General features: G+C 38.6%; 1 protein-coding gene across 3 annotated transcripts in view; it reads right to left on the minus strand.

Annotated features, from left to right (window-relative positions):
* The window catches only part of DAW1 (dynein assembly factor with WD repeats 1), a 31,528-nt gene that overhangs the window by 564 nt on the left and 12,002 nt on the right, over positions 1–18,962 (minus strand). For all 3 annotated transcript variants that reach the window (XM_008165912.3, XM_008165911.4, XM_065557965.1), the window contains exons 6-12: positions 16,393–16,492; positions 13,814–13,921; positions 12,504–12,610; positions 7,156–7,258; positions 5,238–5,352; positions 2,835–2,911; positions 851–1,013 (exon numbers count right to left, since the gene is read on the minus strand). In XM_008165912.3, the coding sequence (XP_008164134.1) occupies positions 851–1,013; positions 2,835–2,911; positions 5,238–5,352; positions 7,156–7,258; positions 12,504–12,610; positions 13,814–13,921; positions 16,393–16,492 (773 nt within the window). The remainder of the gene's footprint in view (positions 1–850; positions 1,014–2,834; positions 2,912–5,237; positions 5,353–7,155; positions 7,259–12,503; positions 12,611–13,813; positions 13,922–16,392; positions 16,493–18,962) is intronic.

Raw genomic sequence — 18,962 nt, forward strand, 5'->3', positions numbered from 1 at the left:
CGCTTCAGCAGCTGCAGTACTCTGTATGGCTGCTGCCCTCCTGCCCCCCATGTGTGGAGTTCAAAAAGTGGATCCAAGCAGTTGTGGACCCACTGTTCATGCCTGACCCTTTCACAAGACCCCCTCTGTTCTAAAGTGGATAGAGCTTGCACAGAAAACAGCTCCAGAGACACTGACAGTTCAGTCCCATTACAGAGGTTCTCTGCATCCTGCCCATCTGCTATCCCAGGGGTCGGCAACCTCTGGCACGCAGCTCACCAGGGTAAGCACCCTGGCAGGCCGGGCCAGTTTGTTTACCTGCTGACACGGCAGGTTCGGCCAACCACGGCTCTCACTGGCCACTGTTCACTGCTCCAGGTCAATGGGGGCGGCGGGAAGCCACAGCCAGCACAGCCCTCGGCCCGCGCCACTTCCCGCGGCTCCCATTGGCCTGGAGCGGCGAACCGCAGCCACTGGGAGTTGCGATCAGCCGAACCTGCCAGTGCGGCAGGTAAACAAACTGGCCCGGCCCGCCAAGGGGCTTACCCTGGCAAGCCGTGTGCCAAAGGTTGCCAACCCCTGTCCTATCCCCTCACGGTGCATGCAGTGTGTGAACTGGACTGGGTCAGCTGTTTTGTGGATAGGACATGCCCATGGAAAAGGTAGCAGGGTTTAGCCTAAAGCTTTGTCCATGCCTATATTCAAATTTGATCATAGCAGTCTGAAATTGAACCACAGTTCTTAAGTGCATTTCTCATTCTACCTTGGCTATGTGTTGGAAGTCACTGCTGCTCTCAACATGTGTAGAATGGTCCAAGTACATGTTTTGTTTCAAAATATAAAACAGTACAAACAAATCCCAGATAGTTACCTGTAATGATGATATCGCCTTTGTAGTTGAAAGCACTTGAGAATATCTCATCAGTGTGTCCCTCTAATATTTGAATGCATTGTCCTGTATGAGGGTCCCAAAGTCGAGCTGTTTTATCAGAGCTGGCTGTTAGGATACGACTACCTTGAGGATTGAAGCAGATCTTTAAAACAGTGACAAGAAAAGTGACACCAGTTAGCATTCCAGCCTATATAACTGGAAGAGAAAGCATGATTTACATACTGTAGCTTTCACTGTATGTATATTTGAAAGTGTTTTATGTGAAATGAGGTAATTCCCTATAATAGTTTAACTCCCATTAAAGACCACTTACTTTACATTGCCAGGTTTGCATATGTTTTTAACTCCTCATATATAATTTAAGGAGCATAACCTCACTATATTGGGTTTATTACACAATTAAAAATGTCATCACACAGACTATTTGTGAATTATTGGCTAGTAACAGTGCCCAACATATCGTGCCTCTTCCCCCCCACCCTGAAAAAAATGAACTTGCAAAACAACAGACTCCCCGTATTATCACATCCTTCCATGTGATATATGCAAAGACAGAGCAGCATTCAATGTGCCCAAAAGGCAAATTCTGGCTCCCAGGTAGAGAAGCTAGTTCCAGAATTAGGGCCCTTGATGGAGAATGCCCTGCCACTGGCCCCTTCTCTTTTAAACCGGAAGAAACAAAGTATTGCATAGAACATAGTAGGTAAGATAAGGCTATCCTTTCTCAATCTAACTTTCTCTCACTACAGGATTTTAATAATCAAATGAATGTAGGGAAACGGTGTAACAGTCTGCCCTTTTAAGGTTCTACAGAGCAAGGAAGCAGAAAGCCCTAGCCTAAGGAGAAGCCCAGCAGCCAGCTGATCCAGCTAGTGATTGGCTCTGATTCCCAGATGGAAGATATAAGTGAGGATCTAGGTCTGTAAGAGAAGGAGGAGATACAAACACTTCCCTGAGCAACAGGGCAGGTAAGCCTTGTGGTCACCCTGAGAGTAAGGGAAGGCCGTGAACCTTGACATAGTGGACGGTAGAGGACTCTGCAGTATTGGTCCAGGTCAGGACTATCGCTTTTGTTACTTGTTCATATTTTTGTTTTTGTGTGAGAGAAGAATAAAAGCCACTGTTCTGAAGGCTAAAAAGAGAGTTGGGTGTGGCTGATTATTTTGTCCCCAAGCTGGTGGACAGACCCACCAGACTACAAACAGCAAGACTTCATTTTTTTGCCAAGAACTAGCCTAGCTCCTAAAAAGTTAATATTTCAAACTTGGAAATCACCAAACAATTAAAGCATCATGGGCCTGCACACTGGTTTGAGTGCTCACATAAATCATGAAATAATGATCCACTTGAATGACAAACAGGAAGAATTGCAATAATTAAATAACAATCTTTGCCTTTAGGGTAAAATTTCAAAAGCACCTAAGTCAATTAGGAGCCTTCATTCTATTTTCAAAATTGACTTGGGCACCTGACTTTCAAAGAGGCATAGGCTCCAACATGAATATGTTCTTTTGAAAATGGGACTTAGGTACTTGGAGATTTCCATTACTTGCATCTGAAGAAGTGAGGTTCTTACCCACGAAAGCTTATGCTCCCAGTACTTCTGTTAGTCTCAAAGGTGCCACAGGACCCTCTGTTGCTTTTTACCCTTAGTATTTCACCTTAGAGACATGGGCCTCCACCCCAGCTGCACAGAGGAATAAAACAGAGTAAGGAGGGGTTCAAAGGCCCCTAAATTAGCAAAATCAGGGAAGCAGCTTGTCTGAGCCCTGTTCCCCATCCCAACTGGAAGCTGAAAAGTCTTGGAAGATAGCATCCTAAGTAAGCACTCACCAATGGGCTATAAAAATCCATGCTTACATTTCATTTTGAAACTTATGCCAATGACATGTAATAATTGCTGGTTAGCATGATGTCACTTAGAAATAAAAAAAGAGGAGGCAGAAACCACTACACAACTCACCTTAGAAATTTCACCTCCATGACCTTCCAGCTTTGCAATGCATTTTTTTGTTTCAGCATTGTAAACTCTTGCTGATCCTGTATTAGAAGAAAAACCATTTGTGACTGTTTTGCTTAAGTCTATATATAAAGTGTTTACATTCACTGGTAGTACTCCTCAGCTTGGACCCACTGGAGTCAATGGAAGTTTTGCCACTTACTTCAGTGGAAGCAGAAGAAAGTCCTGTATTAGGAATAACTAATTTAAGGCCTGATTCTTCAAATACAAACATGAGTAACTTTTCTCACACAAGGAAACCCACAGACTCACGCGCATATTTTCAGGATTGGATCCATGCAGTGGTTGCCTGTAAAAAGTCATGATTTGCCAACATTTAAGTACATGGTGATATTTGAAATCACCACAGGTTTCCTTTATACATAAAGTAGGTCAGGAAATATCTGTGCTATGGTAGGAAAATATTGACTTTTTAATGGCTTCCACTGTATGACTTCTAAATATACACCCACAATTTGTATATAACCTTTGTGTAATCAAATACTGCATGTTTGCTAGTGTTTTGACCAATCTAGTAAGTGTCCCAAGTGATTGGGCTTCTGTAGGCCTACATTGTCACAAAGTGTTTGTCATAAATTACATTATTTTACTTCCTAACATAGGAACTACCCAAACCAGATCAGACCAGTGGTCTGATATCCTGTCCCTGACAGTGGTTGGTACCAAACACTTCAAAGGAAGATGTAAAACACCCACTTAATGAATAAACATGCAATAACATAAGCATCATTAATATGTGCTAATATTGAAACAAAAAAACAAGGGGGCTGGAATACAGAAAACTATTTATTTTGACTCATGAGAAATAAGAACCATGCAGAACACCTGAAATGCTATAATCTGCATAGCGGACTAAAAGAGAGAGAGAAAATCTGTGGCTATTTAAAGCTAATCAAGAGACAATTTTATTATCAAGGTAGCTAATGTGCAATCTGCTGAACACAATCATGAAACTAAATTGTTTATTTCACCCCCTCATTGTTATGTATTCTCATTACATACTAGGAAGCCATAGTAATAGTTTCATTTGTAAGACTAACTAGCTTTCCGTTTAAGCACAAATTTGTGCCACTCAGACCTAACTTCATCCAAAAGCTATTTTCTCCCTGCAAGGTTTCAGAGTAGCAGCCGTGTTAGTCTGTATCCGCAAAAAGAAGAACAGGAGGACTTGTGGCACCTTAGAGACTAACAAATTTATTAGAGCATAGAGTCCACGAAAGCTTATGCTCTAATAAATTTGTTAGTCTCTAAGGTGCCACAAGTCCTCCTGTTCTTCTTTCTCCCTGCAGTCGCTCATGCACTTTCAACCACAAGAGAATTTATTTCCCCAGAAAGCTTGAGGTTAACTGGACAAGGCATCTTGAAGAAGATGAAAGTCTGAAAGATGAGAGGTTTCAGAGTGGTAGCCATGTTAGTCTGTATCAGCATGATGTATGCCATCATGTGCCAGCAATGCCCCTCTGCCATGTACATTGGCCAAACCGGACAGTCTCTACGCAAAAGAATAAATGGACACAAATCAGACATCAAGAATTATAATATTCAAAAACCAGTCGGAGAACAATTCAACCTCCCTGGTCACTCAATTACAGACCCCAAAGTCACAATACTCCAATAAAAAAAAACTTCAAAAACGGACTCCAACAAGAAACTGCAGAATTGGAATTAATTTGCAAACTGGACACCATTAAATTAGACTTGAATAAACACTGGGAGTGGATGGGTCATTACACAAAGTAAAATCTATTTCCCAATGCTATTTTTTTCCCCTACTGTTACTCACACTGTCTTTTCAACTATTGGAAATGGGCCATCCTGATTATCACTACAAAAGTTTTTTTTCTCCTGCTGATAATAGCCCACCTTAATTGATTACTCTCATTATAGTTAGTATGGCAACACCCATTTTTTCATGTCCTCTGTGTATATATGTCTTCCTACTGTATTTTCCACTGCATGTATCCAATGAAGTGGGTTTTAGCCCACGAAAGCTTATGCTCAAATAAATTTGTTAGTCTCTAAGGTGCCACAAGTACTCCTTGTTCTTTTTGAAAAATGAGAGAATTTTAACTTCGGGAGAAATCTTTTTAATCTCTCTCTCTCTCTATATATATATATATATAAAGATACCTTAAATACATCTTGATCCAGATAGTCTAGCCCAGATTTTCTGGGTTTGGCCAAGCGGCACCCAGCACAGAAGCAGAGGGGAAGGGCAAAGTAATGTTTATGCTACCACTGCGTTCCTCTGTTCTTGGGGTCAGCCAGAGGCCTAAGGGCTGCTCTAACATTCACTCAGCTGCCAGTATATGAAAACACAGTGCTAGCCCCGATCAATTCACCTACCATCAGCTGAGGAAGTTGCAATACGCTGGCCAGTATAATCAAAACACACATCTAATACTTCATCATCATGACCTGTTAAAGTTGCCACACGTGTCCCGGTCACAGCATTCCACAGCTGCATGTGGATAAAAAGCAATAAATAAAACCCTATCCAAGTAATTACAGGCAATCATAAGCAAACTTACTATTTATTTTGACTTGAATTGCTAGATGTGTATATAGTCAGTCAATCAGTATTGTGACTGATTACATACAAATCATATATGCACTGATTTAGTGCATAACAGAATGTAATACCTTAATAAATGTATTATTGCATGACTACCCTGGATTTAAACCAGTGGAGAGGAAATGTATTTGCTTAGCCAGTGTAATGCACAGGAAATATTGCATGTCTGTTAAATTTTGTGCTTCATTTTTACAAGTTTAATGTGATATCACTTAAGCAGAATTCTCTACTGAAATCAATAGGGAAGTTCCTGCTTACAAATTGATATGTGTCACTACCCATAGTCAGATCTTTCCTGAATGATATGTACTAATTAAATAATTTGTCATTTACAAAAAGTGCATTCTTACACCAAGGACCTGTGAGTAAATTCACTGAATTCCAAAAACTGGCAGAAAAGAATGAGAGAGAGAATTCATATGTGGGGAAAGAACCAGTTTTCATCTGAAATGCTATAATCTGCATATACAACCTTAAAGAGAGACAGAACATCTGTGGCTATTTACAGCTAATCAAGAGAATTTTATTATCAAGGTAGCTAATATGCAATCTGCTGAACACAATGTGCAGGATCTGGTAAGTGAATATAACCAAATTAGTTCACTTCTGCACCTAGCACATGTGCTCCTCTCAGGCAGGTAGTAAAAAGGCTCTCAGCAGTCAGACAGAATGGCAGGCTTTTCATAATACTGCCCAAGCTATTTTTTGTATTCCTGTTTTAATATAGCCAGTACTAAAATCCCTGTTCATTTTAGTTCTGTGTTCAATATGGGACAAACCATGAACCTACACAAAAAATCCACATGGGTAAGAAAGCTCCATAAGGTTTTCTTGTGGAGTTTCCTTCAACTTCTGCCAGGGTGCAAGTTCCCCTATCACAAAAGAACCAGGTAGGTTGGCACCCAGATCACATGGATTTTGAGGATCTATCAAGAGGACATCTCTCTCCACACTGCCTCTTGTGCCTCCCTCTTAATTATCAGCATGACTTCTGCTTCTCCTGGTAGCAGCTGACCCTTAAGAAGTGATACAGCCTTATTCCCATTTTACAGATGGAGAACTGTGATACAGAAAGTTTAAGACCAACATAGTGTTCAGACATGCATCTGACGAAGTGGGTATTCACCCACGAAAGTTTATGCTCCAATACATCTGTTTGTCTTAAAGGTGCCACCGGACTCTCTGTTGCTTTTTATAGTGTTCAGAGTTGTGGCTACTCATCCCCTCTGAAAGTCAGGCCACTGATTTCTAAAATTTGGCATCGAAAATCACAGGCACTCATTACTACAGGCCAGTTTTGAAAATCTGTCCCTTAGTGATTTGCCCAAGGTCACCAAGGAAGTTGGAGCAGAAGCAGAGAACAGATCTCCTGAGTAACAGTCCAGGGCCTCAACCCCAAGACAATCTTTTCTCTTTTTATGAAACAAATTAGAGGAAATTAGTTGTAATGGAGCACCAAGGCCTGCCTTTCAGTTTACTGGGAGACTGCTACAAACCAGCAGTCAGTTAAAAGGTTCATTATACAAAATGGATTCTGAATAAGTTACAAAGATTTTCTGCAGCTATAACAAAGAGTACAGGAATTCATTGTGTCCTAAATTAAATCTTACAGTGAATTATTTGTTGTGTAACATGAATAGCAACAGACACACTATACAGGAGGTTTCTGTAAAGATCCAATTATCTTACCATGCATGTTTTGTCCATCGATCCCGTAACAATTAGAGAGCAGTCCCAGTTGAATTGTGCACTGCTAATTTCTGCCCGATGACCTATTAAAGTATGCAACTTCCTAGCAAAAGAGAATTAAAATTCATATTTGTGCATTTGCATCAAAACTGAGATAGGTATAAAGGTATATGTTTATAAGTAAGCTAGAATGATAGTATAGTTAATGGGTCAAATCCTTTCTGCCTCATCCACTAGTCACTGAAATTCCTGGTGTTAGGTGAGCAGGGTTTGGCTGACTTTGTCTAAAACAGAGCGAGGCTGGTTCAGCATTCTAGTGGCACATCAGCATCCATTTCCATTCTCTTATACCAAAAGTTGCTAGGAGTACTGTGGAAAGAAGCCCCATTTCTACTACTTTCTCCTTTAGAAAAATCTTTGACATGAATTTGGAGCTAATAAATTGTAGCAGACTGGCAACACTAGTGAAGTCTTCTATTCATTCACAGTGCAAGTAGAGCCCAGACAGAAATAGAGCAAGTTTCTCCTCACTGCTCTGACAATATGTCTCATCAATGACCTTGAACGAAGTAGCTCAGTGAGACCCCAATTCAGCAAGGAACTTAAGCTCATGCTTAACTTTAAGCACTTGTTTAAGCGCTATTGAAGTCAACAGGATTTAAGGGAGTACATAAAAGTTAAGATGTGTTTAAGCACTTGATGAATTGGGAGCAAATTGATAGATTTCAAACTCTTAATAAATCTGAGCTGCTCTGTTGAGCCTACCAATAAGGGAGACATTTAGTGAAATGGATATGTCTGTTATAAATTCAAGTGTAACCCACTGGCTCATTTCACAATTTTTGATCACTTGTAACCAGGGCTGGATTCCAGCTGGTGACCTATTGGTAAAGAACTCCATGTCCCATCACTAGTCCTCTGGGCCATTACGTTTCTCTGTTTGTCATTCTTTAATATGCTCTGGTTCAATAAATGTGCTTCAGAAGAAAGGTCACATCAAGAGTTAAGGGATTCTTTGAGAATCCCCTCGATAAAAAAATGGAGGCAGGTTTTTGTATTTAAAAATGTTTGATAAAAATAGCTGTAATGTTCAGAATAGACAGTATTGTGAAAGGAACACAATGTAATCATGTATATACATTTAGTACGGTCACTGTCACTTTCATATCTCCAAAAATCATTTTAAAAATAATGTTTCAGAGCACCATAGTAAATGGCTGATTTATTAATATATATTTTAATTAACAAAATAAATATAAATCTCTGCAGATGACATTCCCAAAGAAGGAAACAAAAATCTATAAAAACCAAAAGCCAAAATGTGCACAACTATGAGCCCAATTGTGCACAAAACTCCCATTTAAATCGTTGTTAGTTTTGCCAGTGTAATTAGTGCAAGATCAGGTTTTATATGACACAATCCAAATACTAGTGGGGACTCCACTGTATTTAGACCCTGTTTTGACTAAAAGAACAACCATTGTAGTGATCCAGAACATCCATTATTTAATCAAATGTATAAAATTGGCAACACTAGTAATCTGTTAAACTCTTCAGACAGCTTTGCTAAACTGAGCTGAGTAATTAGTCATCAATGCCCATTCTAGATTAATGGGGGCTATAAAGCACTGAGTGCTGGAAGAAATTTATTGATAAATATATTAGAGGGCCTGTAAATTAGGGGATATATCACGTTATTGTTAATAGAAAACATCTACAGGTTTAACAATTAATCAAGTTAATGACCAGACAAGCAACAAAATGAAACTACTGGTAAGTAATGCAGAATACTCTTTTTTTTTTTTAAATGATTAGACAAGAAAGAGAGAGGCCTCTATTATTGTATACACTAAATGAAAGGTTCACAAAAGCAAATCTTCTGAATAATTGAATCCAATTTTGTTTACTGTAACAAAAGAAACCTATTACATTGGTGTCCCTTTAACAGATTACTCTATTTATTTCCTAATTATGCGTTTCCTGTTCTGTTGTGATTATGTTGACCTTTTTACAATAACTAAATGGTGGGGAGTACTTTGGTTTTATGAACATATTATTTGGCCATTTGTACTATTGTTATTTTCTTATGCAGCACCCAGAAACCCCAATCAGGGTCAAGGTCTCTCTTTACAAACACAGAGGAAGAATGGTGGTTGCTTCAAACTTTTGTATACATATCCAGTTGGGATGGACATGTAATACATCAATATATTCGATGCCTAAATAGCAGAATGTTTGAACATATTTCACATAAACTGTAATTTGTCAGCAATTCAATTAGGAAAAATCTATATAATAATCAGAGTTGGCGAAATAGCATGAAAACATTTTCATTCAAATTTCATTCTTACCCATTTTGTGCTCACCTTTCATGAACATTAGAGCCACATTTACTGGCACAAATGCTCCTGGACAGTTAATTTTAAGCTTGGATGCTCAAGTATTCACAACAGAAATGGTATATTTTGTATGATGGGACACTGACTATTAACATTGCAGTTGCACAATGATTTCATAGTCCCTCACCAAACTCAAATTATAGGCATTTAAATGGGCCAGACAAGTTTCTGACTACCATTCTCAGCTTGGGCTAGAGCGGGTTGAATTTTTTTCATTGAAACTCTTTTGATAAAAAATGGGTTTGTATTTTTTCCACAAAAAAATGAAAACCAATTTTTTTCAGTAAAAATCTTTTTTTGGTAAGAATTTTCATTTTCAGGAAAAAAAATTCCATTTTTGTTTTTGAAAACCATTTTTTTAACCAAAAATAGTAATTTTCATTTTGGTTTCAGTTTTTTGTCAGAAAACTGAAAAATATTCAGAGGAAAATTAAAAAAAAAAAAAAAAAAGTTTTGAAATTTCCCACAAAAAATATTTGGCATTTTTCAACTGGCTCTAACTAGGACAATGCACACAAGTACATTTGTGTGACTGTGATGAGAGAAAAATGTAATTAAATTAACATTTAGATTTTTTTCTAGGAATCTGCCCATGGAAAAGGTCTATGGGGATCAAAGTTAAAGGTTTAAGATTTTCTAAAACTCCCTAATCCTGTTTATCTGCTATGTCTCCTTTAGGGATTCAACATGCTAGTTCCATCTTCAAATTTTCCCCAGGATAATAAAGTATGCCCAGCTAGTCAGATAGCAGAAACAATACCATGCAATATTGGGACCAATCACAACTAACCAGAACAACTGAAATTTAGAATATCCAGTATCAAATACAGCATATCGTCATCATGATCCCTACAATAAAAACCAAACTCCACAAAAAATCCAGAGCATATTCAAATAAAATAGCCTTGAAGAAAATGTGATCTATTTATGTATATTCCTCAAGCACAAAGAAAGGCAAAATTAGCTAAGTTCATTATACATAGTTAAATTATTAGCTCAGCGCTAACAGTATTCTAAATGTGTACGTCTGTCCTCCTTTAATAGTATACATATGCATCACTGCCCTCTAATAGATAAGATACCAGACCTAGACAGGAGGGCATGACTATATTGCCCTCTAGTGACTGCAGCCCACACAAAATAAACTAGATTACCACTGCTGATACTAATAATACTACATGCTCTAGTGAATACTGCCAGCTACTGCTGACACCTCTAAAGGCTGTATGATCATGCCACTCTCTGGTGCTTGCAGCATTCATAGGAGATAAGTCATAAATCTACTACGCACACTGGTGAATGTTTCACTAGTTATCACTAGCCTAATGACAAGTTATATATCAATCACTTCTTAGCAGGTTCAACTTCACTTCTGTAGCTGCTTTCTGCTGATGTTATTCCACGGAGATCAATAATTAATGTTAATAATTACTCTGATACATCCAGCGGGACTGCACGTGTTTCAGAGACATGAGAGCACTCAGTAAGTTCACAAGTGACTTATATCCTGGGGAAATTTTTCAAGCATATCAGACTAAAACAATCCATTCAACTTTCACATTTTTTAATTCTTTCCACACTACTAATTACCAGAACTACTGGTGTTTAAATAAGAGCTTCCTCCTTCACAGTCCATCTCCTGCTATTTGATCCTGAAGTAAAGTCACAATGCTGAATCTGTAACATTTCAATCATTTCTGCAGAAAAAGAATGCAACATTAAAAAACTAAGACTCTGACTTCAGTGCAGGATCAAACAAGAAGAAGATGGAAGAAAGAGCTGTTCAAAAAAAATATCTGCAATAACAACAAACTGAACACAATAACATTACTGCCAAAGGGCCCAATCCGGTGAGGTGCTAAGTGCATCTGAGCCTGAGGCACTGAGTCTCAACTCTTTGTATTGGGAGCAGAGGGTACTCAGCACTTTGCAGGATCAGGCCTTAAATGATTTAGTATATGCATATTATTTTTTCTCCCAGAAGAGATTAAATGGCCTTTGTGGTCTTGATGTTACATCATCATGTTTGTTATTTCAACCCTATCCATGTGATGTACACATTCGCCCTTCATTTTAATACTTCCAAAGCATGCTAATTTTAGAGATATTCCATCTAACTTCATGGAGAGAGAAATCTCCCATGACAATGGAATGGAACGTTTACCTTAACAACAAGTCACCTTTATCAGTAAGCTGGACAATTGGTTCATAATGTTATTTATACTGAGTCCTCAGCTCAAAAACAAGAGGACCTGTGAGAACAATATTAACCAGCCAGTATTCAGCCATTCACATTTAAATTACACAAATGCTTTAGCCATTATTAAATGAAGAAGTGACCCTTCTTACTGGCATGATAATCTTAAAATCTTGAACTCCATAATTAGAGGGTCAACTTCTCCTCTCACTTAACTGACCTTGAAAGTCAATAGATTTACATTGGTGTAAAACCAGAGTGAGAAGAAAATCACTCTTTATATTTATTAAGGAGAAACTGGCAAGATTGACTGCTCATAATTTAACATGCCCTAAAAACACCTCTCTTTTTTTTAAAACTATCTCTTGCTTCTATAAAATGTAGCAATTCCCAAACCAAGTGCTTCAACACGGATTATATTTTCCTGGTTGGATGATTCATTAATAACAAATATAGGGCCCCTTTACTCTGCCTGCATGGCTCAGTTCTTGTGAGCTGGTGGAGTTTAAAAAAATATAAGCCTCTTATACACTAAAGAATTTGGAGAGCAAGTTTTTTTGCATATTTCAGTATCCTGGCTACTCAGAAGAGCAAAGGTCACAGGAGAAAAAGTAAAGGTGAGGTCAGGTGTGCCCAAAAACCAAAGCCCAATTGGAAAGTCTAGAATTTGTAAGCCCTAGAATTTGACAGTGCCCCTTTAAGATGTCATTAAAACACACAATACAAAAACAACCTTATGAATGCTTTAGTACCTGCCAGTGCCAACATCCCACACTACAACTGTGTGGTCAAAGGAGCCAGTGATGATCCTATCTCCTGTGGTATTAAATGACAATGCAATAATTTCTGCTGAGTGTCCCTAAGAGAATATTAATAAAAAGGTACTTCAGAATATAAATGATACATTTAGGTCCAATACCCAGTTTGTACAGTAGGAATACAAAATCATGGAAGTGATTGTTTCCATTAGGCCATATAGTCCACCTCCTTGACAATGTAGTGAATTTTCTTGTTTCTTGTCTAGTCTTGCATAACTTTGACTATTCCACAGTATAATCTCACTGCCCATATTACAATAACATTTAATATCATATGCCACTTAAGTACTAGCAAATAGAACACTGGGAACAATCCTGCAATGACAGGGAAATGAATTAGAATTGTGATCTAATAGGTCTTTTTCATATCAAATTTCTATGGAACAGTAGTTATTCACCATTAAATGAGAGGATGCTTTCATTACAATAAACTAAGGGCCAAATTGTCACTTCTTGTGTGTGTGCATGAGAGAAAAGGCATATGGAGCCTCTTGCTGACAGGCCAAGGACAACAGCAATCTCTACTGCTCCCTCTCTGTATTCCCCCACCCTGAGGCATGCTTCAGAGGCAGAGAAGGGTGAAGAGGAGAATGTCCCTTGTCTACTCCATGGGCCAGGAACACCGAAAGAGGCAGCCTGCGCACTGCCCCTTACTTAGTCTTTGTGAAAGGGATGAGGATGTGACTTTAAACATTTAGGCAGAAATATTTAAACAGTGGAATCCTAGCAAGCCAAATACAGAGAATAGAAATCACACTCTAGATGCACTTGGTGACTTGACTGAATTCTCTACATACATCATGCAGAAGATGAATGATGCAGCTATTATAGCTATAATCCTAGGCATTAACACTTTTGAAGTTACTTTATACTATAGTACTTTATATTAGCTCTCAGAGTTGCACAGGAATTACAGTTCAGTACTTATAATGATAAACGATGTTAATGAGAGCAGCAATTTTTTTCTGGCCTAGGACAGTAGTGACATTGAATTGGGAAAGTCTGACATTTGATTAAACTGTTTTTTATGATTTTAATAAAGTAGTATAGCTTTCTTACTCCCTTTATGTTTTCTTAATCAATTATTTAACTATAGTCACTAAGTGACTCAGCTAGTAATAGAAATTCTTTGCCTGCAAATACTGAAATGGATGATTAAGAAGTCTATTTATACCCCCATCTAATTCAATTAGGAACTAAAAAAGCACCAAACACCTTCAGAACAATAAAGACTGCAAACATACAGTTAACATGACCACTTCCTCTCCATTCTGGATATCCCATAGTTTGGCTGTCGTATCCATACTTCCAGTTGCTATCAGAGTGCTTTGAAGATTAAATGATAAACAAACCTGTAACACAAACATTGGGGAAACAATAAACTTCCTATGAATTTTTTGAAAACTAACTGGGGTCAGGATCTGTATTTGAAAACACAGCAATAGTACAATTTAACAGTTTGTGACCTACAAATACAGTCATGGCACTTGAATAATGTTACAGCTGCAGTGCCTTCTAGACATTTCGTTAGAGAAGCAACAAATCCTTACCACACAAGCTTTGGAGGACAGCTTATTGGACTGAACTAACTAGTTGCTTTAAAAATGAATGTCTTTGGAAAAAGGAAAACATTTGCTGGGAACTTAGTTGCATTTTCAATTATGATATTCCATTTTTCATTATTGAACAAATCTACATAGCATAGACATGTGGCAGCAGTTCATGTGTAATAAACATCGACTCTTTTAGAAATTATTGAAGGTTATGGGCCTGAAGTTGAGAAACAGCATCTGATATTGCAGGTATAATTCTTATCAATTATTTGCAGGTACAATTCATAGCATTTTGGGCCTGATCCAACTACTACTGAAGTCAGTGGAAACTGATCAAGCCATAAGAGATCTAATTACCTGATTTGTAGGCACAAAGACAGAGACAGAGTTGAGACACTTTTAAAAATCAGATCGTTCACGTTAAGAGAAATCATTTCAAAACGCTCAGAGAACAAACAAATCACTTCAAGACATACCAACACTACTGTACACTGATGCAAAGCAGCAACTTCTCAGGCCCAGTTTTCACTTTTGCAACTTACAAATTAAACTGCTGCACCTACAATGCACACATAGGTTCTATACTTTTTTACTCTATTGAATGACAACTCAAAAGGCAATTTTTATAGAAAAATATAATCTGAGTGTTTCAGTGTGGTATTCTAGTACATATAATTTTACAAGCGAAACATAAGAATCAAAAAGAAAAATCACGCTCCAGAAAAACAAGGGTATTGTTTCAAAAATGTAAACAAATTATGGGAGAAATCATAACTGAAATTTTCTAACATGCAATCAATTAAAAATATCAAATTTTAAATAGTCAAAAATAATTCTTAACATTTGGCAAAAGAGGGAAACTGTAACCAATTAGAGATAAAAATAAATTATTTTAATTATATTCTGCTAATTGGATACAAAGTGTTTTGTTCTATTCCTTGACGGCATGCCTTTTTGTACATGCTCAAATAGTTTGATCAATATGGGTCAGTGCAGGAAAGTTCATGGAGGCTCTACAGACCTCCCAGAGTACACAGCTGTACCTGGAGGTTACACTGAATTCAAAGGCATAAGAAATGCTCTCCAATGGGAGGCATAACAGACATCAAGCAGTGCATTCATGATATGTGATACTTCAGTTCACTGGAATAATGGGACAAAAGGGGCAAACATTCATTCAGGCAGGAATGATGTTACAGGGCCATGTAGAACAAAGAGAGAATAGGTCCTTAAGCCAGGCAGGACCTGATCTGTCTCTCCACTAGGTGAGTGATATAGCTAGAGTCATGGGAGAGAGGGAGTGAAGAGCAACAGGACCAGAACAGACAACAGCAGAATGCAAGAGAAGATGGAAAAAATGTACCAATAATGAATGGTATAGAGAATGTGGATCAGAAACTTCTGTTCTCCCTGTCTCATAAAGAAGAGGACATTCAATGAAACTGAAAATTCAAAACTGATATAAAGAGGTACTTTCACACAATTCATAATCAGACTGTGACACTCATTGCCACAGATTGTTGTTGAAGCCAAGAATTTAGCAAGATTCAAAAAGCAATGGGACATTTACTTGGATATCGAGAATATCCCCCAAAATTTACATAATAGGGGTTAAGAGAAGATTACCCAGGGGGCCAGATTATCCCATAACTACCTGTCGCTGGGTTTCATGCCTCTTCCTCTTAAGCATCTGGCACTGGCCACTGCTGGAGATAGATCATAAACCTGATCCAGCATGGTAATTCCTATGTTTCTAAGAGATGGGTGCTTCTTTGCTTTAGCTCTCTATGCTGCAAGCTGTCCCATAAATCCCGAGCATACATAAGTAGAGTCTCTTAGGATCCAATTCTCCAATGCAGCCAGTGCCTCAAGACACCCACAACTTGCATAGAGAGAAAGGCTATATACACACTGTGTTGAATAGGGAGAAAGTTAACATTATTAATTACAAAGATCTAGATGCAGGTTTTTAAAACAGTAGAGTTTTAGCATCATGGGAGTTTGAATACAAGAGCAGAAGCTCTCCCACCCCACCCTAGTAAAGACACACCATTATGAGACAATCTTGATTATACCAAGGTCCTAGATGACACCGAGAACTTTTGGATAATCAAGCAATTTTTTTCAGTGTAATTAACAAACATCAGAGGAAACGACCCTCTTATAAAGTAGTAGTGGTTTGACTTATTAAGTTCTGGAAAATCGAGATTATACTGGATATGAAAATACAATTGGATGCAAAGGTTTAATATTGTAATGCAGATACTCACTATTTCTGCTGTGTGTCCCCTGAAGGTATGATAACATTTTCCTGTTTCTGCACTCCATAATTTGCAGGTTTTATCAAAAGATCCAGTGGCAATCTTGTCACTAAGTGGAAAAATAGTCACTTTTATTTAGAAAAAAAGAAGAAAAAATTCAAAGGCAGTAGGAGAAACTGAAGAATTCACAAAAATACATAATCCTTTATATACCAAAGCAGTATATTTTTCAAATCATCTCATGAACAAGCCTACAGATTAGCAATATATTTTATGACTAAATTTGTGGCAGGCACCGTAGAGATTTGCATTCCTTGGGTCAGTTGTACATCACTCTACAAAGTCATTCTGTCCCATTTCCACACCAGGCATCAGACCAAAATCAATGTGAGAGGGAGGACATAATGTAGTAGCTGTGTTAGCGTAAATTCCCTCAATGCTCGCAGATGCATTCTGCCAGATTATTTGATCTTGCAACACACCTTTTAGAAACTGAAGTTTTACTAAGGGTAAAACAAACAATTTGCTGGTGCGCCATTCTTTCTTTTCAGCCTATTTAATTTTCAAATTAAAAAGACAGGGCCAAATTCCCTAGTACACTGGGGCAGGTTTGTGCCTGTCCACCAATGCAAAGCTGACCACTCTAATTTACACCACAGACTAGACCATCTGATGAACATCCAAATAGACTTATTAAAAGTCACAGAATGGGTGCAGCCTTACAAAGTTGTTTCATATACATTGGCATTGCACCTCAGTAACAACCACTGATCTCTTAGATCAGTGTTTCCCAAACTTGGGACGCCGCTTGTGTAGGGAAAGCCCCTGGTGGGCCAGGCCGGTTTGTTTACCTGCCGCGTCCGCAGGTCCGGCCGATCGCGGCTCCCACTGGCCGCAGTTCGCTGCTCCAGGCCAATGGGGGCTGCGGGAAGTGGCGCGGGCCGAGGGACATACTGACCGCCACTTCCCGCAGCCCCCATTGGCCTGGAGCAGCGAACCGCGGCCAGTGGGAGACGCGATCGGCCGGACCTGCGGACGCGGCAGGTAAACAAACCGGCCCGGCCCACCAGCGGCTTTCCCTACACAAGCGGTGACCCCAGTTTGGGAAACACTGTCTTAGATGACTGGTATAGTAGGTATGTGTGTACACAGCATCTCCCTCTGGCTTTCTTGGGACTCATCCCATACCCAATTTGTATTTAAACCTAACAGAGTGGAAGACCAATAGCATGGAACTCCCCATATAAGTCTGTTTCTTTGATAAACCACTCAAAGTTACATTAAGTATCTAATTATCCTCCCACTGAAGGCAAAGGGAGTATTGTCATTGACCTCTATGGGTATGTCTACATTGCAATTAAAAACCTGCAGCTGGCCGTGCTAGCTAACTCAGGCTTGCAGGGTTCAGGCTAAGGGGCTGTTTAGATTTTTGGGCTCAGGTTACAGCCCGAGCTCTGGTATCCTCCCACCGTGCAGGATCCTAGCCCTGGCTCCAGCCCTAGCGTCTACACCACAATTAAATAGCCCTTAGCTTGAGCTCCTTAGAACTGGCCAGCTGCAGGTTTTTAATAGCAGTGTAGACATATCTTATGAGATCAGGAATCTCTTCTCCTGAGTAAAATATTTTAAATGTCTGTTCAACCTTCTTTTTCCTCTTGCAATTATACAACCATTCATTTTGCCCAAGTGAAGTGACTCACCACAAATAATTGTTAAAATAGTCTCATAATGAATCCTATTAGGTGCTCACATACCACAGTGATGGATGTAGTATAGAAACCTAATGATTGGTGTTAAACTAGTTATTTTTCTTTGGAAATAGATTTCTAGCTCAGCTCTAGCTCAAGGTCATCAGCAGGTTCGTTTTCTCGTATAATATGAAAAAATATCTGCCATCTACCACTTCTTCATTATCTGGTTTTGTGCTATCTGGAATCCAGTCACTGATTACTCTTTACAAAGATTTGCATCAGACTTTGGTCCATATAGACAATATCAAATAACCCTACACTTTGTGGTTTTAAGTAAGAAATCCCAATACTGCTAGGTGCTGAGTACGCTCAACTCTCATTCTGATCAATGCAAACTGATAATAAGTAATAGAAATACTAATAATAGTGCTCAGCACATTAAAAATGGGCCCTTAACATATATATAGATATAGATATATACACAGATCTTTAATATGTACTTTTAACTGTAAATATATTTGATGATGGAAATAAGAATTTCTTTCTACCTTCTTCTGTAGAGTGTGGACAAAAGCATAACAGAGAAGAGAATTTACTTTTTGAAGCACAAAACTCTCTCATAAAGAAGGCGGCTCTTGACTAATGTAAACCTCTGAAACCTCTGTACATGACATCATATTCTCTTTACACTACAGCTGCTAGCTCTGATCTAACCCAGACAACTACTGTAGAAAATAAAAGATATGCAGATTCACATTGGACACTGATGTAGCAGCACCCTCAAGATCTCCTATCAATTACTCACCAGTTCTAGCCAGTTTCTAAGTCAGACCCTTGATAATAATGTATGTGTAGTACTAAATGGATTAACCCACTTAAAAAGGCGGT

The sequence above is a fragment of the Chrysemys picta genome, chromosome 9, assembly GCF_011386835.1.
Source record: "Chrysemys picta bellii isolate R12L10 chromosome 9, ASM1138683v2, whole genome shotgun sequence".
NCBI lineage: Eukaryota > Metazoa > Chordata > Testudines > Emydidae > Chrysemys > Chrysemys picta.